Source organism: Caretta caretta, chromosome 2 (assembly GCF_965140235.1).
Source record: "Caretta caretta isolate rCarCar2 chromosome 2, rCarCar1.hap1, whole genome shotgun sequence".
Lineage (NCBI taxonomy): Eukaryota > Metazoa > Chordata > Testudines > Cheloniidae > Caretta > Caretta caretta.
The window spans coordinates 231490394-231517996 of record NC_134207.1 but is presented as its reverse complement, the minus strand read 5'-3'; the positions used below and the strand labels follow the sequence as shown (position 1 = coordinate 231517996).

At 40.9% G+C, this 27603-nt stretch overlaps 1 protein-coding gene across 1 annotated transcript in view; it reads right to left on the bottom strand.

Moving 5' to 3' along the window:
* Window positions 1–27603, bottom strand: part of MALRD1 (MAM and LDL receptor class A domain containing 1) — a 468338-nt gene that overhangs the window by 382727 nt on the left and 58008 nt on the right. The window contains exons 9-14 of the mRNA XM_075124752.1: window positions 26885–26977; window positions 23622–23826; window positions 14118–14264; window positions 11020–11129; window positions 6261–6434; window positions 2334–2454 (exon numbers count right to left, since the gene is read on the bottom strand). Coding sequence (XP_074980853.1) covers window positions 2334–2454; window positions 6261–6434; window positions 11020–11129; window positions 14118–14264; window positions 23622–23826; window positions 26885–26977 — 850 coding nt within the window. The remainder of the gene's footprint in view (window positions 1–2333; window positions 2455–6260; window positions 6435–11019; window positions 11130–14117; window positions 14265–23621; window positions 23827–26884; window positions 26978–27603) is intronic.

Here is a 27603-nt window from a genome sequence, read left to right as displayed (position 1 = left end):
TCATCTGATAGGCTCCCCGCCCTACATAAACCTAAGAGGCATTCCAGGAAATATCCAGGAAGTGTTCAGTATGGATCTCCTGTAGCTGCCATGACCATTTGTTACTCCTGGCTTCGACCTCAGCTTGATTTGGACTTTGCCTCCTGACTCATATCCTGAAACTTGACTGGACACTGACCCTTGATATTGATGCTGGCCTGGACCCTGATTATGTTCTAATTCCAGCCTCAGGTTTGCCCCGATCTGACCCTTGGTCCCGACTACCCTGGTCAAGCTCCTTCCTGTCACAAGAGACAGAAGTTGAATTTTCTATCTTTGCTGTCCTCTTTTGTGTGTGTTTATCTTGCTTTGTCTCCAAGTAAGTGGAATTGGACTCTAACTCAAACTCCAGACCATCTCAGCTATCTTCTCTTGTTCCCAAAAAGACAGTTAATACCATCTAAGACTGTAAAAGCTCTACAGTTAAAAGGAATAAAGAATATTGTTAAAATGGACACCTTATTTGATATTTTATATTTCAATGCTTTAATTGCTTTTTCCTTTCCTCTATCTTTAATAAATGGTTAAAGATTTTTAATATTGATTGTTGCCATTAGACTAAGCAGGCCAATGTCTCTGGACTGAAGAGCTTGAACCATATTTAATTGTTTAGCGTTGTATAGTGACATGGCCATATTAACATCTTTGACCCACTGGGCCCATATATTCCATAAAAATTAACACAACAGCATCTAAGGGAGTTTGAGGACCAACTCTTATTGAAAGTCAACCATTTTAGAGTGAACATTCTATGCACAGGACATCTTTCTCATGGATACTTCAACAGCATATAGCTTTCACCCCGGCCAATCAAGGGCAAATCTTGCACTAATGTTTTGTGCCTAGAGGATTCAGTTTAGCAACTGTGCCCCTTGCCTCTGATCATAATGTTTCCTGTTTATTATATAAGAAAATTTCCAGAAGCCAGATGTTCTGTGTTAGACGGTTAGCAAGATGTGTGTTAGAAGATAGTCCAGAACAGAGTTCAATGTAAGTGATACCCAAAATGTGCTAACTTTATTTCAGACCAGGGGTAAAAAAAAAAAAAAAAAAAAAAAAAAAAGACACATACTTTTTCTTTTTCAGTTTGTGAATTAATTTGGTAGCATACCAGTCCAACTAGTCTGGTAAGGACTTTGCTGGAAGTGCTCCCTTCTTAAAAAGTAAATTTCTAAAAAATGACACTACTATGTGATTAATATGAGGGTAGGGTTTTTCTTTTTAAAGAACCCTTTTTGAAAAGGAACTCTCTTCTACTAATTCCTAAATGCCTTAATACAGTAGAATATATGGGGAAGCAGGGAACGCATCTGAAAACCAAAAGGTCTACATTCCCACTATGTCATACATTTTCCAGAAAAGGATTGAAGAAATTCAGGTTTCTGTGTTACACTCCTACAATCAGTAACTTCCCTAGAGACTGTCTATGCCCATGCTACCTTGTAACACTACTCTATTTAACAAACATATTCATCAGTGTTGAAAAGTACCAAGATGTATACGTTTATGATGCAGATGGAGTTTTGTCATAAAAGTCATACTTTCTTTCCATCCAGCTGCAGTTTAGATCACTGTGATTCTAATGGAAACTATAGCAAGTCATGTTAGACATAAGATGATAGGCTTCACTACAGAATATGCACTGTCACAAATAGACCTATGTCTTGCTCTATTTTCCACCTAACACCCTTATAAGAAGTGGTCAGATCATTCCCACAAACACTTTAATGGCTTTTTATGCAAGGGGATTGTTTTAGAGTATAGCTGGGGCATGGATATAAAATATAGGAAATAGAAGGAATTTAATAATACATGCACATAGGGCCAGATCTTCGGTTGGTGCAAACGGACATAACTGAACCGAAACCCATCAGAGCTATGCAAGTTAACACTGGCTGAGGATCTGATCTATACATAATGTCTATATACTTGTTTTTCGTCTGTGTCTGTATAACCATACAGCTGACAGCTACGTTGTAGCATCCTTTTTCATACTCACTGACTTTAACAAGGCAACATTACTCTGAAAGTATGAATATTATGATTTACACATATGTAATATCTAATTCAAATTATTCTGGAATTCATTGTCAATGAAAGGCTAAAAAATATCTTCAAATCAAGTTAGTTATTTCATTGTTTAATTCTTTTTTTAGGGAAAAACCACAAAATGACATTAACTAGAAGAATATTTTTTGTGAAAGAACAACAAAGCATAAAAAAGAAAGTTAGCTTGACACCATACTTTGTCCTTCTGATTTTTTTTTTAATTTGCTTGCTTTAATTTAACTTGCCTTTGCTTTCTTGGCTGGTATTGGAAAATGATTTATATGCAGTACCACATTCTGTTGTTATGCTGATGTCGTCTATAGCAACAGTAGCATCCTCTGATAGAGCAGTGGCTTGTAAAATGATCTATAATGACACAGAAATAAATAATCTTATTAAAAGTCACATTACAAAAGGAAATATCATTTCTTTACAATTCCAGGTATCTGTATGGAGAGTAAACACCATCTACAACCATCACAGTTTTGAAGGACGCCATTAGCCAACGAAACATATGGTTGAGGTTAGCATGGTAAGATTCAAGTCAGAAACTTACAGCTAAACTCTCAAAGACATAACTACCTTCACAAAACATTATAGAACCTAAACAACCTTGTTTCAACCCTAAGCAATAATAATCATCACTTCCTGAATGTACTGTGTTCCTCGTGGAACCATGAAGTCCTGTGCCTTTTTAAATGAGCTATTCAGGGTAACTAAATGTGGTGGTTTACAACTCAATTTAACTGAGACATGAGTTCATTTATATCATGTCTGCTGAGGTCAATAAGACATTTCCATATAAGAAATACATATAGTGTAATGTGTGCATACAAAGATACTTTTAAACACACTATGCCCCAAACTCCCTGCCAGCTAGCACAGTAAAAAAACAACAACATATTTCATACCTGAAAGTCACTGGAGGACTAAACTGATTCACTTAACTACAGCCCTCTCATTCAGGATTTCACTGATGTGAAATATAGCTTTTGTTTCTTAGCCATATTCTAAATAGTTTTCTTGATGACAAAAATAATCACAGGGGGAGTGAGGGTGGCTGGCACATTTATGAAACAAGACATGCTCACACGATCATCCAGCCATGAAATGCTCTTGGAGAACTTTTCAGAGCACCCCAGATCAATTGCCTGATCCAAAATAAAGGCAAAGTTTCCAAGGGGCCATTCCAGCTGGCAGGAATCACTGGGGCATTGGCACACTCTTGCCACACCTCTGCACAGTTAAGAGTGGTGTAGAAGCTACTATGGCAGTGCTATATAACCCAAGGATCCACCCACATGCAGGAGGAATTTTCATATGGTCAGATCCACCAGGTTAATGGCTACTTTATGCTGGTGGAGTAATGCAAATCTACCAGAAGGCATGGCAAATCTACCAAAAGATCTATATCTTCCAGAAGGCAAATTCTGTGCTAAAAGACATGCAGGACTTGTGATGGAGTGTGATTATCTCCCACCAATACGTGCTTGAAGGGAGATTGCCTTGTCCCACTCTTGTAGTCGGAACTGAGTGCCCAGGGTTGATGAGTCAGGGCTCTGGTGGTGTTTAACCCACATCCTGGCTTTTTGCGCCATTGGTGGGAATCACTACATACCAATCTCTGACCGTACCCAGAAAGGAGAGTATTCAGCTGAGGAATCCATTTTTTCTAAACTGACGTAGCATTGGAATTTCAGGAAGTACCAATGGAGGTTTGCTGTGGATCCTACCTCAGGATCTGATAGCATAAGGCAGTGCTGTAGAGCTGATTTCATGATGACATTTGATACACCATGCCTAAAGGCCATACTTCTCTAATGTATGTTGGGCTCAGAGTTTGACTGGCACAGTGATGTGATTTCTAGTACCATATTGTACTCTTACGAACGGGCACAATACTTCTAGGAGAGCTGACTACTTTAGATACACTAAGTAGATAAATAAAATGTTTCGAGATATCCTATATAAGCCAGTTTGGGCAGGTATTCTATATGTGACCTATCTATATCTCTGTTCCATAATTTACTTTGATTTTACTAGAATATTTGTCAAAATCAGGTAGGTTCCAAAACAGGATCTCTTTTCCGTTTGGTGGTCATTACATTTTCAAAGACTCATTGCAGGAAGTGATTCTAATGTTATTCAGCAATAGTATCATTGAATGGCCCTTTTCCAGAAGTAAAAGAGGCAAGACTTTCCATGTCAATATGGACAGAAGCATATGAAATTATTGCAGATTTTTCTAACAATATTAATGAGAAGTCTAAGGATAAAAGCAAAATCTATAAATGTGAAGACAATTAATTCTAATATAAGAAAATTACTGACACACTAAAGAAGTGTGTAATACATAATTGCTGACTTGGGAATGCTTAATGCTATTGCTTTTGTCCTCTTGGTACTGATCTGATAAAATAAGCACATTGTTAACCTCTAATGATGTTCAAACAGCATCCTGCACAGCAGAAGTTGGGCTGATTAAACTCCTCAACTCTGCTAAAGTGTCAACAGTTTGCGTCACCCACCATGGAAGAGAACTCTATGTGGGAAACCATCTATTTTCCATATTACAGTGCCACATGAAGAATTACATTTTAATCCAGGAGCTAATGACCACTTTGCAGAATCAACAATGAGGATGTATCCTATGGGTGAGCACAGATGAAACATTAATTTTGTAGTAGCCTGGAGATCTGACCCTGGTTCCATTAAAATAGAAAAACACCCTGTAAGCCAGGTTCTCAAATTGTGCTCTATGGAGCACTTGCTGATCCCATGCTGCTGACTCTCCTCCTCATTTGCACATACTACTAGCATCAAATAAAGGTACTGGTGCAAACACTTTCCCTGTATTACTTTTCTATTTTTATTATAGTAGCCACAGGCACATTATCAATTGTGACTGGGAGGTGAAGTGGTCCAAGTGACCTGAAATGAGAGGAAAGTTGCTCAACAACTAATCAATTGTGATATCTCTGCAGCAATCTCCTTATGGAAAGTTTGAGGACCCTGGCTGTAATCCATAGTTTGACAGTTTTTATTATGACGGTGGCATACAAAATGTAAAGACCAAAACAGGAAGATTGCTTTGCTAAATGCTTTATATTTTAGTTGGTGAGTGATTCATCAGTTGTTTTCTATACCTAGTTAAATGCAGGTATGAGATAATCTGCAAGTCAAACTAAACCCTGTGGTTGGAGATCAGTGCTGAAGTATTGATTGTTACTGACTGAAATGTCCAGGAGCCTGCATTCACCCTCCCGGTAGCCAATATCATTAGTTGCTAATTTTTGAGTATAATCATAGAATTATAGAAATGTAGGGCTGGAAGGGACCTTGAGAAGTCATCAACCGCAGCTCCACGTGATGAGGCAGCAACAAGTAAAACTAGACCTTCCTGACAGGTCTTTGTCCAACCTGTTCTTGAAAACCTCCAGTGATCGGGATTCCACAATGTCCCTTGGAAGCCTATTCCAGAGCTTAACTACCCTTATAGTTAGAAAGTATTTCCTGATGTCTAACCTTAATCTTCCTTGCTGCATATTTAGCCCATTACTTCTTGTCCTTCCTTTAGTGGACACAGAACACAATTGATCACCATCTGCTTTATAACAGCTCTTTACATATTTGAAGACTTATCAAATCCCAGCCTCAGTCTTCTTGTCTCAAGACTTAACATGCCCATTTTTTTCATCTCATAAAACAGGTTTTCTCAACCTTTCACCATGTTTTTGCCTCCTCTGGATGGTCTCCAATTTGTCCACATCTTTCCGAAAGTGTGGCACCCAGAATTGGACACAGGACTCCAGCTGAGGCCTCACAAATACTGAGTAGAGTGACACAATTACCTCCTGTGTCTTGCTTACAACAGTCCTGTTAGTAGACCCCAGAGATATATGTTTTTTCTCAACTGTATCATAAATACTCATCCCATTTTTAATAGACTGCACATCTGCTACTTGATTTTCATCATAAATGTGTGATTTTAATGCACAAACTTCTGAAACATTGACATTCCTCTTTTATTTCCACATCTATACAAAAAAGCTTAAAGGAATTCTTTATAAAAGTGTAAGCAAAGATTATTTTAAATTAATAAATTAATTCTAAAAGCCATATTAGAATAGCTTATTTGTACAGAAAAGAAATATAATTGCCAATAGAGTTACCTGGAAAGGTGGTGACATTTCCTCAGGTTTGCTTTCTATAAGAATATTTGCTTTAGTCCACTGCCTCTTGGACAAACCTGTCATGTTACCAAGTTTTTGCAAATTCTCACCAAGGACGGTTCTCTTAAAGACAGAGAGCTGGGAATCCTGAGACAACTGATACCAAAATATTATCTGTTGAAATAAATGTTTATTAAAAAAGTGTTGGACAGCTTGCCAACCTACAGCAATTTCAATATACATTTACACCATTATAATATAAACTAACTTTGCATATGCGGTACCACTGCATTGTGTACACACGCACAAGACTAAATGCAGCAGGCATACAGGAAACACACTTTGAATGTATAGGATCCGAAAGGTAATCTGTGTCAAAAAAGTAAAGCCACTATAAATATGTAACTAAGATTTTTAAAATGTATTTCCATCATAACCTATAGACATCTATCTATGATTTCCCTTACCTCACTGGGGGCTCTCATCAGGGAGCTCCACCAAGAATAATTTTTGTTTTCAAAACTGTACCCTGAGACATGGGCGAAATATCTGAAAAGGCAGCCTAAGCTAGGCTTAAGGAAAGTCAGAGAATGATGTAAAACCATGAAATACCATATGCATCCTCAGTCCTCATCTGATCCTCAGTTTTCAGGAACAATCCCGTAAACCTTCCAGGGGTTGAAAATTAAAAAAAAAAAATCCTCTCCCATAAATTATCCTGCTGGTCTCCTGAAATGCAAGTGCAGGGTCAAAGCTTAAAAAGAGGGGACACCAGGATGGAAGCAGCTGGAAAAACTGGTGTGGCAGGCATGGAATCAGGAAGACAGAAGACACAATTCTTTAGCCCTTTAGACAGAAGTGTAATACCGGGATTGTTGGCTCATATATCCCGACCTAGTTTCATTACTTTTTGTTAAGTAGTATTCTGAAAACCATTCTGATCACAAGAACTGGAGAGAAATACGATTTTCAAGGAAACTACATTTGTCTTATTTTTTCTCATAATTTTTCCCACTTTTTTAGATAATGAAAAGCTAGAATCCTCCAGCTGAAAATTCACTGCAAGCCCTAGATAGTTGCTAATCACTGAATGCAAATGAAGAGATACTCAGCTGGTGAATATAACTGGCTGTTAAGCAGTCTGTTTTCCAGTTTTTTATCCATTCTTTGTGCTGAGTGTCCACAGTGTTCCTTGGATCATAAGATTATACAGAAAATGTTCTCCAATTTACCGATTCTTAAATTACAGGCTGTAAGCAAACAGATCTAAAGAATTCAAACCATTTTAGGTTAACTACCACATAGCACTGTTGTACTGGAGATTGTTGGTGGCTGCCAGCAAGTCTGTCTTTGATATATAGGCAATCACCGATCTCACTGAAGCTGATGGGTGGGGTAACCACCTTCCATTCAGGCTAAGGCCAGGTCTAAACTAGGAGCACTCTGCCAGTATAGCTATGCTAGGATACCACACCAGCAAAGTGCTCTTAACATGGGCACAGCTTATACTGCCAAAACTGAACTTTCACCTGTAGAGCTTATTCCAGTTCTCCCAAACAAAATAAGATATGCCAGCAGAAATGCCAACGTAAGCTGTGTCTATACAAGGAGCTTTTGCCAGCATAGCTATGTCTGTCAGGGATCACATTTCATGACACCCCTGACCAGCACAACCATGCTGGCAGAAGTCTGTAGTGTAGACATCGCCTCAGTGGAAAAAACAATTAAGCCACTTTCTGGCTTAAAACAGCTGAATTAATAGATGCCACTGCCTAAGGCACTGGGCTGCACAGGAAGGCTTGAGCAAGAATTAACTCAAGGACAATAAGAAGGTTTTCTCTGGGACTGGTTGAGTATACAGGGTCTGGGGTATTCATTAGTTGCAGCTATGTGTATCAGCAGCAGACAGGATCAGAATGCAAGCAGACAGGAGGAGAAGCAGTATGAAATCAGCCCTGGGAGGAAGCTGAGAGAGAGAGAACTTTTTTTGAGCAGATCAATGTCTGGAAAGGCAGGTTTGGAAATAGCAAGCAAGGAAACAGCCTGCTGTTTGTTCCCACTGTGTTCAGGGAAACAGGACTGCCATGGTGCAGGCCATCCTTCTGTGCCCCCCTGCTGTCAAAGATGGAGATATGTGTGAGTTCTACCTTGATTTCCTCTCCCCCAGTGTCTAAATAAGTCCAAGCAGGTCTTCAGGTACTACAGAGGGCCCCCTTTGGAGGGTCTCATTTATTAACAGAAAAAGACCAGCACAAAGTATAAGCAAGACCTTCGCTCAGCTACTCCACAGCAAAGCCTTCCACGTGTGGGTTTGTCAGTCTTACACCATGGCCCTTTAGTCACAGGGTACTCTCACGTTGAATCCCTGATCTGGAGGCAGGGCCTCTCCAGGGCTGCTCTGCCAGGTGCCACTCACCCAACTCTGGGCGGAGCGGGGGCAAGCACCCGCTCCCCAACCCCATTTTCCTGGCAGTAATGCTGGTGGAGTGCAGGGGGAACTGCAGGTGGAAGGGGTGGGGAGGGGCCCCCATTTTCTCTGGCCCAGAGCCCCACAAAACAGTAATCTGCCTCTGATCAAAGTCTCACAAAGGAGAAACCAAACCAGCTGGACTTTCACAAGCTTTCCACAATTTTGTAAATTAATGTTCACTGCTAACCGTTCAACCTTAGTTCCCTACTGTAAATTAAACCATGTCCTAAAGTTGTTGGTGTGCAATACTGTCACTTGCTACCTCTCTGGAGGAAAGCTGCTCTAAAGATGGATGACTTGTAAACACTGGTAGGAGCAAGTCTGGGAGGATTAGCATTTTAGTTTAAAATATTAGCAGGCTTTAAAATTTAAGGCAGGTGAAGGAAGGGCTCTTTTGCCTTGCCATACATATGGGGGTTAGGGTTTCGTGAGTTTAATGTCATCTGTCACACCAAACTTTGTGAAGATAGTGGTGCAGGGTCCCCATTCCATTACAGCACCAGCCGGCAGGCTGGCCCCACACAAGGAGGAGTTCAAGCTGAACCTTCCAGAGGATATAACCAGCACCTGCTCTTCCCCTGTGCTCTGAGAGACATCCTGCCGATCTCAGACACGTCTCCAGGAGTTCCTGCAGGAGCAGTATGCTGGCAATGCTTTACAGCCACATTCTGGCCCTCTTATTTCATTACAGGGGGAAGATGCTCAGAGAATGGTCTTCATTTGACTTCTGATTCTTCACTGCACTCTGTAAAGTTGTAAGAATTAAGAGGGGAGATCCTCATGCTCACTCCAGCCCCTTTAAGACAGGTGAAAGGGTTAGATTGGCATAAACGGGCTCTAAAATCCTTAGATCCAGCTGAGGTAGGATTCCTCCAGTGAGGGAACTAAGGGAGATAGCAATAGAATCTCTCCCCAACACCCCATTGCAAACCATTCATTTTTGTTGACATTCCTCTACTTTTCAAAACAGAAAATTCCAAAACAAAAAAAATTTTAATTTCATCTTTTCTGACACTTCATTTTCTCACTTTTTTACCTTTTTCACCAGCGAATGCAAAAGAATGAATGATGTTTAGGATTTTGGAGGTTTTCACAACTCCCCCCTCCCTTTTTTTCCACTCTAACTTTTCAACTTTCAAAAAGTTACACAATGGCAAAAGGAAAAAAGAAATATTGTAACTTTGTGACCCTGTAACTTCCCAAAAGTTGGAAGAGTTTTGAAAAGTTAGGGAAAGGTGGGGGAGTAAAACCCTCCCTTCCCCCACTAAAAAGGCACAATATTTATTGTTATTACAGTGTTTTCTGTAGTTCTGTGGCAAAAAGGGGACAAACCTCAACATTTCAAAAAATAAGAAAATATATATGTTGTGATCATTTTTGAAAACAAAACAAAAAAAGTTCAATTTCGAACTCTTCAAAATTCCAAAACTTCAGACAAAATTGTTTTTCCATTTTTCTACCAGCCTAAATCTTGAGTGTCAACTCTGCTGATTTCTCTCTCACTGCTGGCTTCCTAGTCCTCCTTGGCTCACTCCTGGCTTCCTAGTCCTCCTAGTCCTCCAGCTCATTCCTCTCCCTACTGCTAATTGCTCTCCTACTCCCCTGCATAGCTGCAAGATTGAGCCCAAGATATGCAAGTTGATTGACTATGACGTGCTCTGTGCATACTGACAATGTGTCAAACACTGCATTGATTAAAATACAAAACCCATCCACCTCAAATTATTTTCAACTAAAATGTTAGGGTATTTTGTATATGTGGTGTGGGACTGAACACTACCCAATTAACATTCAGCATGATTCACATGCTGAGACATTTATACAGATAATGATGGAACTCCCACCATGGAGATGTCAATGTAAGGGGATTTCCTGGCTGGGGTAGAGATGGCAGAAAGGTTCTATGTCAATCTGTGATTTTGGAGGTGTCCTAGGGTTACTCCGGAGGGAATGGGTAGGGCTATTCTTGGCTGTCCACAGTCTCCAGGAGAGTAGCCCTAGTGTAAAAGTAGAATGGTCTGAGATTGCTCTAAGCTAAACTGGAGACTGGCCAGCTCCCACATATCAGGAAAAAAGATAACTTTGTGTGTCCCACACCTACCCCTCCAGCTAGCCCATCCCTGAGCTCATACATTAATCTTGGCCAGAATAAATAATCAGGCCCAATGATCACTTGCTCCACTACTGAAATGCAGCCACTTTTTCAACCACGTCAACTATAACAGCATTCAGCAGCACCACACAATACCTGAGGACATGAAGTGATCACAATTAGTATCAAACAGCTACCTGACAATGGACAGAGTCAAAGGACAGCTTAGTAATGACAGGACTCCCGAGGCAGGAAATGACAGGTTTCATGCTTGCCTGTGGTGATCCTCCAAAATAAATGAATGATCCTGAAAAATAAAATCAATGAAATGTTAGAAACACTGTCCAACAATGGTGAACATTTATGTGAGAGAACTAGCCTTTCCTTAATGATCTCCTCCGGCATATTGAACACCTTCATTTATTTTAACAAGTGGAGTAGCATTCTCTTCCATTAGATCATTAGGAAAATTTTGGGACAGACTTTGGCTGCCTTCTAATGAGTCTGAAAGGATAGGGTGAGAGTGTAGGGAGCTCTCTTCCCCACTCCCAGTGCCCCCATATGGGAATTCCTAAGTACAAGGGTGGGGGACATGTGGGAGAAGAAGAAACTAGAGACTCCAGCAGCACTCAACACTCTAAAGGGTATGCAACTGGGCTGTTTGGAGTGAAGGCTAAGGCTAAGGCACATTGCTCCTGAATGTGCACAGAGGCCACTGTTGAGGGAGTAAACACTGGACATCTGCAACGAAAGCTCAAATGCTGGGGTCCAGCACTTCTCCAGAGATGTTCTTCTTGCATCTGCCCTCCTCAGACAGAAAACTTCAGACCTGTGTGTGTGTGTGTGTGTGTGTGTGTGTGTGTGTGTAGCACTACAGCCGCCCAGCTATCCCACTCCTCCACATCCCACTTCCAGAAAGGGTCCAGTTCTCAGAGTGTAGGAAGGGTGCACCACTAGGAGCGCTGACAGCCTGAGAGATCAAAAAAATACAGACCTCAGCTGGGAGCTCCAAAAGACCACTTTAATTGGTTTTAAATATTGGTGTAAATAACATTTAGAATCAAGATTCAATGACACTCAGATTAGGTACAGCATTCAGTTTATTCTTAACAAATTCCCACTGCAGCCTAGCAGTGTTTAGGCATGTTAACAATGTTGTGAACCAATGAAATAAGCTATAATTTCTCCTGTGGTCCGCAGGCTTCACATTGTTGTCTGTGCTAGTGGGGATGAAAGCTTAATTAAAGATCTAATCTGAATTCTGGCAAACTAACTGCCTTTGGATTGGAACTATAGCAGATGTGCCCAAGACAAAGGTAGGAAAGGATAAACATCTTCAAGGGCCCCTAAAGCTGCACATTTTAGGAGCCATCAATGCTGCCTTCATTGAATACTGAAAAGTTTTTCATGAAAGTCTATGCAAAGTAACACCAAGGGCACATTCTTGCCCACTGACATTACACTCATCGTCTTGTATCTTAGAAAAACAGTTACCGTGCTGGCACAATTATGCATAGTAGCCATTCCCCAGTGATCCATGGGAATGGAGCAGAGGGCTCCCAAGTGAATAATGACATACACAATTATATACAGGTTTAGATTACCCAGGTTGGTACAGGGAGGTGCCAGGCGCACCTTCCTGAACAAACAAAGCCTGCTACTCTCCGCGGCACTAGTGACATTCTCACTGATAAGCAGGTAATGTTTTCACTGGTACTTCATGGGACACAGCTTCAGTCTATAGGTGAGATTCCATAGTAGCCCTGCCAGCAGAGGTTGTGGGGGACATATCCTATCCTGAGCCAGCATTACTCACTGTTCAAGCTGTGCTGCTCCCCTCCCACAGCAGAAGGAATTTGGGGCCATATCGCACTTCTATAACTTCCTGCTGGCAGAATTATTGCAACTAGAGGTACCCTACCACCTGCTAAATGCTGAGAGGAGCTGGCATAAATCAGGAGTTAATCTACCCTGCTGAACTGAAGAAATATGGAGAACTACCAGCGAGATCCTCCCCACTCCAGCCCTTTTATACTGTTTAAAAGGGTCAAAGTAGTGTCAAGGAGCCCTAACATCCTCATATCTAACAAGGGGAGGATCCCCCGTGCAAGCATGGTGACAGACAGCCAAAAGGAGTGTCGGGGTGGGGCTGAGGTTAGGAGGGATCTGTTGAGGTGGGGCCAAAGCATGGCAGGAATTATGGGCAGCTCTGCAACTCATAGGGTAGCCTAAGGAGGCTGCTCTAACTTAATCAGGCTCCCAAGACTGACCAGGTTATGCCTGGGACTCCTCCTGCCCCCCAGGATTAGGAGTGCACAAAAGTGGCTTCAAAACTCCTTAGCATCCTTTTCTTGGGCTGCAAGTTCTACATCGTGCCTCTTAATTCTGCAGGGTTTGAATGGAGTGCAGGAAATAATGTGTGGGGCCACGTACTGAATGTTCAGACTAAAAATGAAATATTGAAGAGCTGCTCATTAAGTAGTGGGAAAGCTTTATCCAAAATTGGCCTTGGAGAATGACCTAAAGGCAGTCAGGTTTTGGATTAGTCTATTCTCCTCTGGACAGTGCATAATAAACCCTATATTTTGATAATGCTACAATCATAGAACGCTTGACACTGTAGGTTATCATGTAAGACATTTTGAGTATTGCGCAGCGCTTTGTAAAAGCATTTGACTTTTGCAAAAGAATGCAAATGAGCCCTCTTTATTTAAATTCCTTTCCCTCTGCTGAACACACTGCACAACAACGAGATAGCTACTGACTGAGGTAGAGCAACAATGCAAAGGATACTGTACATTCTCCGCCTGTCCCAAGCAAAAGTGATCAGGATGTCTGTACTGCAGAAAAAGAAAACTGTTTAAATTATTTACTGTGGATTCAGTCCTGGCTTTAGTGGAAAATTTGCCTGAGAAATAACTAAAAGAGTAGGCTCTGTCTAAATACTGGATATAATGGTGGTTCACTGTATACATGAAAGAAGTTGGCTGCCTCCATCCAGTGAGCAAGAGCTGAAGAATCAAAACCAACATTACAACCAGCATTAATTAGCACCTCACTAGCTGTCTCGAAATTAATCATAGTGTAGGCATAGAAACTTAAACTCCAATGACTTCTCTGGGGACTTCTCAGGAAGAGCACAACTGAGGAACATTAAGGGGCCAGAGGGAATAAGCTTATACGGATGCTATCCATGTTACATATATTATGTCGTTTTTAGTCTCCAGTCAGTCAGGCATGCTTCATGGACATTAAAATTCACTTTTAGAAGGGAAACTATGCAAGAGAGACTCACCGAGTTCACTGTTGGTTGTATGATCTCTGTTAGGAAGTTTTGTGTCATTGGATGTCTCTCCTTTTATTATATTCCATTTAGCATCTTCTGGGTTTAATGGCTTCCATCCACAAAAACCAGACTCAAAGTTACATGTAGTATAATTTGCTATTGTAAGCAGAAGAATAAGGAAAGTCATATATCACAGTTTTATGCTGGAATTGTCACCCTTATTCTCCTCAAGTGTAAACTGGTCTGCCCTATTTTAAAAAAAAAAGAACTAATGGTATGTTTATTGCAATCTGAATCACTTTCCTGGGGAGAACGGGGGGAATAACCAATGTTCTAAAAGTGTATGTAACATACGAAACAGGTTTGTCCATCCTCAGCTGTGATACACGTAATTCTAAGAAAAGCAGCCTATATTAATTAAGAAGTTCTTGATTTTAACGGTGAAATCTTAATGAAGTTCTGTCAACAGGTGATTCATTTGCAAGTAGTTACAAATACTTCCTGAAATCACTAAAAAGGAAAACTTTTTACAGGAGAAAGCTCATTAAGAATATATGGTAAAAATTTCATGGGCCTAAATAATTTAGATTCATTGAAAGTCCACAGAATTTAAGGCCTAAATGCTTAAGTCACTTTTGAAAATGGGATTTAGGCTCCTTAATCACTTAGACACTTCAGAAAATTTTACCCAAAACATACAAGGCAATTAAACTGCAGTCAAGTTGTCTGAATGGCTTCAGATTAGACCATTACACGCTCTCAATTTTCTACTTAACTCAAAGAAGGCATTATCTCCAGAATTATAGCCAAATTAAACAATTTATTAGTATAATACATTATCAAAGTTTTCTTCTCAAGCACAGAACAACCTGGAAATGTATTATATAAAATCCTTTAGGGCATTTATCACAGTTGTGGAAAGTACTGTAGGGATTGTACACAGTTGTGACAAAGATCCAAAAGCATTTATTACATCATGCAACTATCATCCCAGATTCCATTTTTCAAATTGTGAGAAGCAGAGCACTAACATAAAATAGAATACAGCTCTGCTCGCATGACTCGGCACTAAGATTCCTCACGCTATTCAGACAAAGGCTCTCCCAACTACTAATATGTCCTATGCCAAGAAACAAAATACTTAAATCAGCACCACTGAATTAGATGTACAATGCACATTTAATTTTAACCTAATACATTGGTCCCCATTTGCTGTCACATATTAGTTAAAGATGGTATTTATATTATTAAATTTATCTAATTAAGAAATGCTTAGGCTTTTGACAAGGTATCTTGTTAATTAGACTTCAATTGCTAATACTCCAAAGTAGAGTATGCAAATTTCTATCCAGTTTAAACTATCTTGCTGTGTACTAATTAAATACCTAGATCCCCAGGCATTATGCTTACTTAGGCAGTCATTTGATGTAGGGAGTATGAAAAAAATGTAGAATGCATTTAGATTTGCTTTACTTAAACGAACATCTATTTCCTCTGCCTCCCCCGTCCCTCCTCCTCCAAATCCTGGCAAAGATCTTCTGCATGAGAAACTGAGGACTTGTCTACACGGTCAACTAGTGCGCAGCAAGTCAGGGTTTAAATCTATACCGCACTAGTTTGCCACACAATAATTGGCCATGTGGATCCTGCTACAACACACTGAGTTCCATAGTGCACTTGGACCAACTGCTAGCAGCAGCAGCTCAAAGCACACTACAGAAGTTGAGTGTGGTAACAGGGTCCGCATGATAACTTAGAAAACAGCAGGCTAGTGCACTGTACATTCACACCATGGCTTGCCATGCACTAGGGGCAGGTCTACACAACAGTGAGGATTGACGCTCTGAGATCGATCCACTGGCGATCGATTTAGGGGGTCTAGTAAAGACCTGCCAAATCGACTGCAGATCGCTCTCCATTCGGCCCCTATACTCTACCCCCGACAAGGAGAGTAAGGTAAGTCAACAGAATATTTTCTCCCGCCAACCCCCCACGGCGTAAACCCCACAGTAACTCGATCTAAGGTACATGGACTCCAGCTGCATTATTCATGTAGCTGGAGTTGCATAGTGTAGGTCGACTTACCACGGTAGTGTAGATGTAGTCTATGTCTCGTGTGGACAAGCTCACACAGTACTCATCAAAAAGACCTTCCATAGTAAGCGATATTATTATTTGTATGGCACTATCCAAGTGCTAGAAACTTTATATGTTAGCCAGAAGTCTCTTCTCATAAGGGACAGACCTGTCCAAACCTAAAATCCCTGTTTAAGTACACAGGTGTTGTTAGATGTTTGGCTGTGTGTGTTTTTTGTTTGCTGCCCCAGCTCTGCGCAGACCTCAATTGAACTGCCCAATGACCACAAGACTTTAGTAGCAAAGGCGCCTGGCCAGGTTTATTGTCAACCAAGCATGGTAATAGCACCTGGCAGACTCTACAAGGATACGACGACATATATGCCCATGACAATAGACGCAGCTCAGTCAGTGGCGGGACTTTCCACTGCCTCCTAGGCTGGAAGAAGGGTTAAGGCGAGGTATTCCAACATTTATAGATTGAGACAAACAATGTAGGATCAACAGCTTACGCATTACCTTACGCGTTTTATGACATGATTGTGACCTCCCATTGTACTTTCCTTCTGATGTTAAAGACAAACATTCCTATTCACCACCTGTCTTCGTACTTTTACTCCTGAGGTATTAGGCAAAATATCACTATTCATCACTTTTGTCAAATCATTTTATTGCTAGGCTGAGGTGTTCTTGTACTGGCCTGGTGGAATGTGTTTACATATTCAGTGTGCTTTAGCAATGATAGCAATACTCGTGCTGAGTTAATGTACCAGACACTGCCTTGCAGGCAAGCATCTGCTTTTGACATGGCCTGACTGTTGCTTATAGCATAACTTTTGCTGACGTTCGTTCAGGCCCCAGGCACCAGGCTCATGCTTCAGGCTCTTTCTTTCTACTACAATAGGCTGTCTTCACTGCTTGGATTTTAAATCTGGATATAGATTTCCCTTTTTTAAGAGTCTGTAAGGAATAAAGACAGTACTAATGCTGACTAAATACTTTACTGAATGACAGAAGAACCACCTCAGGTAGAATTCCAGAAGGTTCTATCTTGACTCCCTTTTTATTTAATGTGTGCTTATGTCAAGAGCTGAAAGTAAGCCGGTACGGCGTTCCAGTAAGAAAGTGGCTGCCAGTATGAGCCAGTACAAAGCCGACATTAAAGTGCTGCCAAGGCAGCGCTTTAAGCACTGTACCAGGAAAGCCACTGACAGCAGGGGCAAAAGGGGCAGCGATGATTTAAAAGGGCCCAGGGCTCCTGGCAGCGGCTGGAGCCCTGGGCCCTTTAAATTGCCGCTGGAGCCCTGGGCGGCACGGGCCGAGCAGCACTGAAGGGCTGGCTGGGGGAGTCTGACCCCAGCCCCGCCCTTCCACCTGAGGACCCGCCCCTTCTGCAGGCCCAGAGCTGCCTCCCCTCCCCCACCTTGCCCAATCCTTTAAGTTACTTTCACCCCTGCTTAGGTCCATTTCAAGTTTAATGCAGAGATATGGGTCACAGTGTCTCTGTTGCTCAAAAGCTTGCCTCACTCACCAACAGAAGTTGGTCTAATAAAAAAAAATATATTACCTCACCCACTTGTGTGTCTAATATCCTGGGATTAACAAGGCTACAGCTATACTACACATACATTTAATCAAACATTCTGAGTTTCACAAAACAAGTTAATGCTCTGTGAACCTTTTTTTCTCCATAAATGAAATCCATGTTCAACTATGCATTCAAAAAGTCATTCTATAAAACAGTTGAAACACAAAGCTTGTGTTACACTATATATATAATGAAGAAATCCATGAAAAAAGATCTTGTATGCTGCTCAATCTATAATCCACAAACATTACACAGATCAAGACCTGATGACAGATGTTAGCATGCCCTGCAAATTAATGTGTCTCATGTAGAAAGTATAAACATTTACTAAAATAAATATTCAGGATCAAGAAAACCATCCACCCACTTTAAACTCCCCAGCAAAATAAATATGTATATACTTTCATCTTTTAAAAGTTCATCTTTAAAATTTCAACTTTTTAAGTTTTCAAGTATTTGCAAGTACAAATTGGTATCCTGCAGCAAAATGTGCATATTTCCAAAATTATCCAAATAATTGTCTGACTTTAGAGTATTTGCTACTCAATGATTTACATCTTCACTGAGCCTCATAAAATCTAATTTCTAGAGATGGAGCAGGTGAATTCAGAAGAGTTAAACTTCTTCTCAATATGAGTGGTCTTAAGGGGCTTCTCACCAGACTTTCCAAACAGCAATAGGTGCTATTTATTTTTTGGAAACAGTTACAGAAAGTCACTCCTCATAATGATGTTTTAGCTCTATGAATGTTGATTGGTCTAAGTTGTTGGTAATGTTTATACTATCTAACACTATAGTCTAACCCAGTGGTTCCCAAACTTGTTCCGCCGCTTGTGCAGGGAAAGCCCCTGGAGGGCCGAGCCGGTTTGTTTACCTGCCGCATCCACAGGTTCAGCAGATAGCGCCTCCTAGTGGCCGCGGTTCGCTGCTCCAGGCCAATGGGAGCTGCTGGAAGCAGCGGCCAGTACGTCCCTCGGCCCGCACCACTTCCAGCAGCTCTCATTGGCCTGGAGCAGCGAACCACGGTCACTGGGAGCCACGATCGGCCAGACCTGTGGATGCGGCAGGTAAACAAACCGGCCTGGCCCACCAGGGGCTTTCCCTGAACAAGCAGCGGAACGAGTTTGGGAACCACTGGTCTAACCAAATATGGTATCTGAATTCCATACAAAAAAGTTTGCTTCATTAGCTATTATGGCATTTGCAGAAGATCTTTCATATTAGGTGGACAAAAATTTAAAAATATCACTATACTGTTACTCATCCTTCCAGTTAGTTTTCTAAATGCATGTTTTTTTATTTATCAATGAATGAATTGTGATCCATTCATTTATTGGCACCCATCGTGAAATGGGAAATTTAGCAATAGTTTTGAAAAGGACCTATGCAAAGAGGAAATTTTTAAAATGTAGAACCTGAAACTGCAAACATGTGCCTTAGTAATTTACTCACATGAGTAGGTTGATTTCAATGGGACTACTCACATGAGTAATTTTATTCACATGCACAAATGTTTGCAGGATCAGGCCCTTATTTTTCAGAAGTTTAGAAGAAGAAATGCATTTTAGGTATATGAAGAACTGTATTGCACCTCTGAACTAATAGTTATATAGAAGTACAATAAAAAATTACCTATTTCATACGGTAATAATTTATATTTTTATATCATCATTTGTGTCAAGTTAGCATCAATGAAGGAAAACATTATGTCCTCCCTCTTACTGTAAAGAAGCAGTTGCATTAAAAGAAATCTTGAAAGAACAGGAAATATCCTGTAAATCACTAGGCAACAGCTGGCTGCCTCTGTATTAATTCAGAATGGAAAACTGCCAGCACAGTACCATGAGAGTCCTTCATCAGAAGGAAAATACTGAGAATAAATGTGTCCAAGAATAGATCCTAAAAAATGTACCAATGTGCTGAGTAGGAATTTTGTTTCAAAATTCACGTAAAAAATTTAATGCACTCAAAATATTGATGAGGTCATTTTTATGACTACATTGAAAATGAAAGACAAGGTGGGAGAGGTAACAATTTTTTCTGGACCAATCTCTGTTGGTGAAAAAGGCCAGGTTTACCTTACAAACTTACATTGGTATAACTGCATCGCTCGGGGGGGGGGGGGGGGGAATTCACACTCCTGAGTGATGTAGTTATACCAACCTAACCCCCAGACTAGACAGCGCTATATAGATAGGAGAGCTCCCGTATAATTGGCTACCGCCTCCCATGGAGATGGATTAACCACACCAAAGGGAGAAGCTCTCCCATCGGCGTGGTAGTATTTTCACTAAAGCTGCAGAGCTGAAAGTGTAGACAAGCTCACAGATGAGCTTTTTAGCTTACGCAGAGCTTTTCTTCAGGTCTGAGAAAGGTAATCAGAGCCTCACAGATAAATACAAGGTGAAACAGAATGTTTAGCATAAGTAGTTAAATATTTCAAGGGACCATTGAAGGCAAAGTAGCAAATTAACACCTCCCCAGTCACAGGACAGAAGGAGAATAAAAAGCTGGGGGGAGAAGGGGGTTAGTTTACATTGAAAATGTGCATATTTGGGGTTGGGGGGAAAGACACTTTGTGCATTAGATTTTTTGCGTTAAATAGCATGGAAACTGTCAGAAGGATGGATTTCCTAAGTGGGGGAAGACCAATCAATGGAATGATCCTAACAATGGAATTCTTATGTTCACTGAAGTTCGATCCGTGCGGTATCCAAGACCATAAAGATACCTCACATGATCTAATCTTAAAAAAATATTATTTGTAAAGATTTGTTCCCTTTCCCCTTCCCTCCCACAGAGCACTGTCTCACTAAGGTGCAGCATATACCTGCTATATGAGTCACTGTTACTCACTCAAATTTCAGAAAAGCAGCCTCTCAACAAGATACATTTTTTAACTTGATGTAACCCAGCTCAATAGGAAGCACATAATTCCTGTATCTCAAATTAAATCCAGTGTGTTAGTTTTCCCCTCCTAAAATATAACTAGAACCCTGTCAGTATGCAACACTTGTGCCATGTGGTAAAATCACTGTCACCCACTTACACAATGCCTGAATGGTGCTGCCTGAGGCTTTTTGTGCGCAATCTACATGGGCAAAGAGGAGGAATGGACTCCTGTCATAAATATAAAGGGAAGAGTAACCACCTTTCTGCATACAGTGCTATAAAATCCCTCCTGGCCAGAGGCAAAGTCCTTTTACCTGTAAAGGGTTAAGAAGCTAAGATAACCTCGCTGGCACCTGACCAAAATGACCAATGAGGAGACAAGATACTTTAAAATCTGGAGAGGGGGGAAACAAAGGGTCTGTCTGTGTGATGCTTTTGCCAGGAACAGATCAGGAATGCTCTTCAGAACTCCTATAAAAAGTTAGTAAGCAATCTAGCTAAAAAAGCGCTAGATTTCCTTTTGTTTAAATGGCTGGTAAATAAGCTGTGCTGAATGGAATGTATATTCCTGTTTTTGTGTCTTTTTGTAACTTAAGGTTTTGCCTAGAGGGATTCTCTATGTTTTGAATCTGATTACCCTGTAAGGTATTTACCATCCTGATTTTACAGAGGTGATTCTTTTACTTTTTCTTTAATTAAAATTCTTCTTTTAAGATCCTGATTGCTTTTTCATTGTTCTTAAGATCCAAGGGTTTGGGTCTGTGTTCACCTATGCAAATTGGTGAGGATTTTTATCAAGCCTTCCCCAGGAAAGGGGGTGTAGGGCTTGGGGGGATATTTTTTTGGGGGGGGGGGAGACGTCTCCAAGCGGGCTCTTTCTCTGTTCTTTGTTTAACACGCTTGGTGGTGGCAGCATAGGGTTCAAGGACAAGGCAAAGTTTGTACCTTGAAGTTTTAACCTAAGCTGGTAAGAATAAGCTTAGGGGGTCTTTCATGCAGGTCCCCACATCTGTACCCTAGAGTTTCAGAGTGGGGAAGGAACCTTGACAAATCCTCTCCAGACCTTAAGGACAATTACATAGGCAGAGCTCTTGCCAATGAACCAAAGCAGGCTTTGAATGCATCTCACCTTGTGGCAACCCTTCCACAGTGCCCTATCTCCTCCCCCTAATACTGCTGAAGAGCACAGCTCCATGGCCTGCAAGAGGTTCTGAGGCATCCTGCTGGCCTCTCTGAAGCCTGTCCTGCTGTGTTTCAAGCTTTCCACATCTGAGTGAAGAGACAGAATTCCCACATCACAAGTTCCAGGGAGAAAAACCTGTTGGTTTCTGAGTAAGTACACTCGTTCTACTCCATAATCAGGAAACATTGATATTTGAGTCGGTTTTCCTTTGTGAGAAAATATAGGTTCTTTACCAGAGTAAATAATGCATCTAACTCTCCTGCTTGCTGTGTGTGAGAAAAAAGGGCAGAGAAGAATCAGAAGGAGCTATGAACAGTGTATATGAAATGTAATGAAAGGAAAACCATTAACTATATGTAATTGTGGCAAGTTACCTTTGCTTTTTCATTTATATAATACATGCTCTTAATAACCAGTCTTCACTGAGCAGGGCTTTATTCACTTTCATAAACAATTTTTGCCTCAAAAACATTTTATTGGATTCCAAGACAATATCCATACCATTATTCTCTTATATAGTTACTTTACATGAACTTGTTATCATTAAGTGTCCATCTGATTAAAAATGGATCCTTAAAGCATTGAGGAATACACAATGCATAGAGCACTCTGCATTGGGCCCTGTTCCTCCTCCTCAGGAAGGCAGGATTAAGCCTGAAGCAACCAGTTAGGCTTGAAACAGGGAAATGCCAAAGTTATAGGCACTGGCTTGGGTTCTAAATTGGAGATAAACAGCATGACTTTCCTTATTTACATGGTTGGTTAAGTGAACAAAAAATAATGATTCAGACTGCAAGGCTGGTACAGGGGAAAATCATCTATAATTTTTAATTCTTTTCAAATAATTGTAACAGAAAATTGTATTGACTACAGTCTCATTCCAACCTAATTTTAGGTGCCTACACTTTTAGGTGCATAGAATTTCTGATTTGAACCTGCAAGAAGCATTATATATGCAACTATCAGTATCTTATCTGTCATCTGCATCAATAAATGCAAACATTTGGAATTTCAGAAATGTAGCCAACACACACATAAGTATGCCATATAATCTTCATTTAGAAGCCAGAGCATCCGTTAAAATTACTTCCATATGCAGCTTTAAACCAAGGCAGGCTCATCAATATAAGCATTGTCTATTAAATTTAATTACTTTCCTGTGGCTTGCATGGTGGAATTGTGGCTACTAAGCAAAGTAAGCTTCAATTAAAAATGTCATGACTAAGCTACTGCTACTAAACTGAAGCAGTTGCTAATTAAAGGCAGCCTCCAAACGAAGGTCCACAGAAATATTATATTGCCACATTACACACATGTACATGCTCTCATTCAGTCAGAGACCTATGAAATTAGAGAAAAATTCAAATTTTAGATGAAATTAGAGCAAAATCTAAACCCCGATTTTTAAAAGAAATCCCTTATAGATATATAAATAATTACGGATAAGTCTGAAACACAAACATCATACAAATCTCTTTGCCCCTCCAAACTATTTAGGATTTATTATCTGGATCTGAATCTTGTGCTGGAGCCTAGATAAATAGGAGTAAAAAGAAGTGGAAAGAAAGATGGTGTGATCAGTTATAAAAAATTTTACATGAGCTTGTAAATCATCCTAGGCTCAAACCTTCTGGATGAAAGCTGCTATATAAATAAGGTACTATTATTACCAGTTTTCTATCCAGTTCTTCTCTGGTTATGATACAAATGTTATCCTTCTATACCACAGTGCTTTTTGGCATCCTCTCTTTATAAAACAACTTAATTCACTTACAACAAGTTGTTGGATTTTCATCACTTCCATCAGAACTGTCCAGCTGGTAATCACAGGCTGATCCACTGGCAACACACTGGCCATTGGCACAGGTGAACTCCTCTGGGGAGCAGAGCTCTGGTGATTCTGTTGCCCAGTCTGAGAACTGGAGGTTATCCAGACAGATAAGACCAGTCCTGCTCTGAATAGTTCCTTCAAACACAAGCTGTGAGAATTGTTATTGGTTAAAATATTTGCATAAATATATGAACTGACAGAAAAAAAAACAGGGATTTTTCTTTCACAAAATGTGAAAAGATTTATTATAGATGGTGCAGGTAGCTGCCCTTTATAAGACTCTTATAGCTACTTATATCTTTGCCAAACAAACTGTTTAGGCTGTGTGACAAAGTTCCTGCTCTATCTTGGTGGGTCTTGCACTTATTGGCAGATTTGCTCGCCTTGGAGCATCATGGCAGCCCTCAGCTTGGCCATTTTTCTGAATTCACAGTCCAGGTCGACTCCTCCTGTGTCTGACCAGGAGTTGGGAGGATTTGGGGAGAACCCGGGCCCGCCCTCTAATCCAGGTTCCAGCCCAGGGCCCTGTGGAATGCAGCTGTCTAGAGTGCCTCCTGGAACAGCTGTGTGACAGCTACAACTCCCTGAGCTACTTCCCCATGGCCTCCTCCCAACACCTTCTTTATCCTCACCATAGGACCTTCCTCCCAGTGTCTGATAATGCTTGTACACCTCAGTCCTCCAACAGTCCGCGTTCTCACTCTCAGCTCCCAGCTCCTCACACGCACACCACAAACTGAAGTGAGCTCCTTTTTAAAACCCAGGTGCCCTGATTAGCCTGCCGTAATTGATTCTAGCAGCTTCTTGATTGGCTACAGGTGTTCTAATCAGACTATCTTAATTGTCTCCAGAAGGTTCCTGATTGTTCTGGAACCGTCCCTGTTACATTACCCAGGGAAAAGGGACCTACTTAGCCTGGGGCTAATATATCTGCCTTCTATTACTCTCCTATAGACATCTGGCTTGACCCTGTCACAGCTGAAATTTCCCATGCTGGGTGTCTGCTTCACAATGAATTATTTTTTAAAGGTTCATCTGCTTCCAAGAGTGTGGCTAGAGAAAAATATATTGCCCATATTAATTTTTTTTTACAACTGTTTCACTGATAAGATGCAGCTCCTCCATGCCTCAGAGCTACCACTTACTCCACAGGTAGAGGACTATGCTGAAAAAATTGTATGTCATCATGAAATTAAAGATTATTATAATGCACATAGGCGCTGACTTCCTCTCTAGCAGGGGGTGCTCAAACACCGCTCCACCCAGGCCCTGCCCCCACTCAACCCCTCCTCCTAACCCCCACCCCACCCCATCTCTTCCTGACCCCGCCCCACCTCTTCCCACCCTCTCCCCCGAGCGCACCCCATCCCCGCTCCTGCCCCTCCCTCCCAGCGCCTCCTGCATGCCACAGAACAGCTCAGTGGGGCTGCCGGTGGGTGGGAGGCACTGGTTGGAGCTTGGCTGCCAGGGGATGCTAAGCCCCCTTAATTTTGTTCTATGGTGCTCCAGGGCTGGAGCACCCATAGAATCGGCACCTATGATAATGCATATGCACAAGAAAGGCAAAATAAGGTTCTTTTGGGCCAAAAGAAATCTGATGAGGTTCAATAAGGATAAGTGCAGGGTCCTGCACTTAGGATGGAAGAACCCAATGCACAGCTACAGACTAGGGACAGAATGGCTAGGCAACAGTTCTGCGGAAAAGGACCTAGGGGTGACAGTGGACGAGAAGCTGGATATGAGTCAGCAGTGTGCCCTTGTTGCCAAGAAGGCCAATGGCATTTTGGGATGTATAAGTAGGGGCATAGCGAGCAGATCGAGGGACGTGATCGTCCCCCTCTATTCGACATTGGTGAGGCCTCATCTGGAGTACTGTGTCCAGTTTTGGGCCCCAAACTACAAGAAGGATGTGGATAAATTGGAGAGAGTCCAGCAAAGGGCAACAAAAATTATTAGGGGTCTGGAACACATGACTTATGAGGAGAGGCTGAGGGAAATGGGATTGTTTAGTCTGCAGAAGAGAAGAATGAGGGGGGATTTGATAGTTGCTTTCAACTACCTGAGAGGTGGTTCCAGAGAGGATGGTTCTAGACTATTCTCAGTGGTGGAAGAGGACAGAACAAGGAGTAATGATCTCAAGTTGCAGTGGGGGAGGTTTAGGTTGGATATTAGGAAAAACTTTTTCACTAGGAGGGTGGTGAAACACTGGAATGCGTTGCCTAGGGAGGTGGTGGAATCTTCTTCCTTAGAAGTTTTTAAGGTCAGGCTTGACAAAGCCCTGGCTGGGATGATTTAATTGGGGATTGGTCCTGCTTTTGAGCAGGGGGTTGGACTAGATGACCTCCTGAGGTCCCTTCCAACCCTGATATTCTATGATTCTATGATTCTACAGGTAACCTTAATTCTGGCATTTCCTAACTTTTGAGTACAAATTCAATGGGGGGGGGGGGTTGTTTGTTTGTTTTTTTTATGTAATAACTCATAGGACGTAAGCCCTGTTCTTTATTCAGCTTAATTCAGCTTTCTTACTTTACAGTTTCCTTGGCACATAATCTATGCAATGTAAAGGGCTTATTGTGGTTTGCTCATTCACTGAAATTAATTGATTCTAGTACACCTAAAGACTAGAGAAACTGATTGTTTAGATACCTTTCAGTAACTGTAATGAGCCAAATATTCTCTTTCCCCACAAGTTTTTTTTTTTAATTGATGGAGTTTGCATATACCTTACGTATAAAATACCAGAACAAATACATTACTAAAACAAGATTAGAAGAGAGACCTAATAATTCACTGAAGATTTTAAGAACTAAATTCTGGAAAAATTTGCATTCTTCTTTGAACCAAAAGAATCAAAGGGGCTATCTCCTCTCACTGACACTGGTGTTCATCAGGAATAACTCCACAGAAATTACTGATGTTAAACGGTGTAAGAAGTGAGAGAAGAATCAGGGCCAAGCTGACTACTGTATGGGGATACATCTTTTACACATTTGTAATTAAAGCTACTGGCTGCAGGATGCTTTGTTAGTTTGTTTTCTGTTGAACTATAACCAGAGCCTAAGTTGCACCCAGTCAATTAAAATCAGAGAGCCATTGAGAATAAACATGATTTTAGTAAGTTATCTTAGTTTCCCAGAAATTTGAAAAACAATAACAAAATTATGCATTTACAGAAGACAAGTGCTTGCCTTTTTCACTCATACCTTTAATTTTTTCATACTTGTTGGTACCTGCACATCTGCTCTGACCCACTCATTGTTAGTTGATGTGTTGGTTTCCCACAGCACTTGTTCCTCCTGTCAGATGTAGAATAAGAAGTTACAATGAAAAAGTTTATCTCCCTATGAGTTATCTGAACTTTTTTCCCCCTTGATCTTTTCATACCACAACCAGAACTTCCCATCTGCCCTGTCCGTGAGGAAACATGACTGCGTGTTTTTATTTGTAATCTTTACATTATTCTTCCAGCCTGGACTCCAAGGGAGAAATGGGAGAAAGAGACACATTTTCAGTGATTAAACAAGTTAATTGCTTAATTAATCAGGAGATAACTTGGTAGCAGTATAATTAATTGCTATGCAAATTGCTGCCATTTTTGCTGAACTTAGCTTGTATTTAGTGAGATGTTTCCACTAAATATTGTGGGCTCTCATTGAAATCAAAGGTATGATGGGGCAAATCTCCCACAGATATTAATGAGAGGAGGATGGGGTCCTTATGTGTTTGAGGCTGTTGGTTTATTAACTATTTATTTATTATTAATTATTATAATTTTAACTAAGCATAGTAACATGTTACCATTACATTTAGTCTGTTTACTTGTAACTGAATCTAGGGCTTGTCAAAATTGCCAGATCAACTGTACTGAAAACTGAGGTTATTTTCTATTCACAGAACAAGTGAAGTATGGACAGTGGCACTG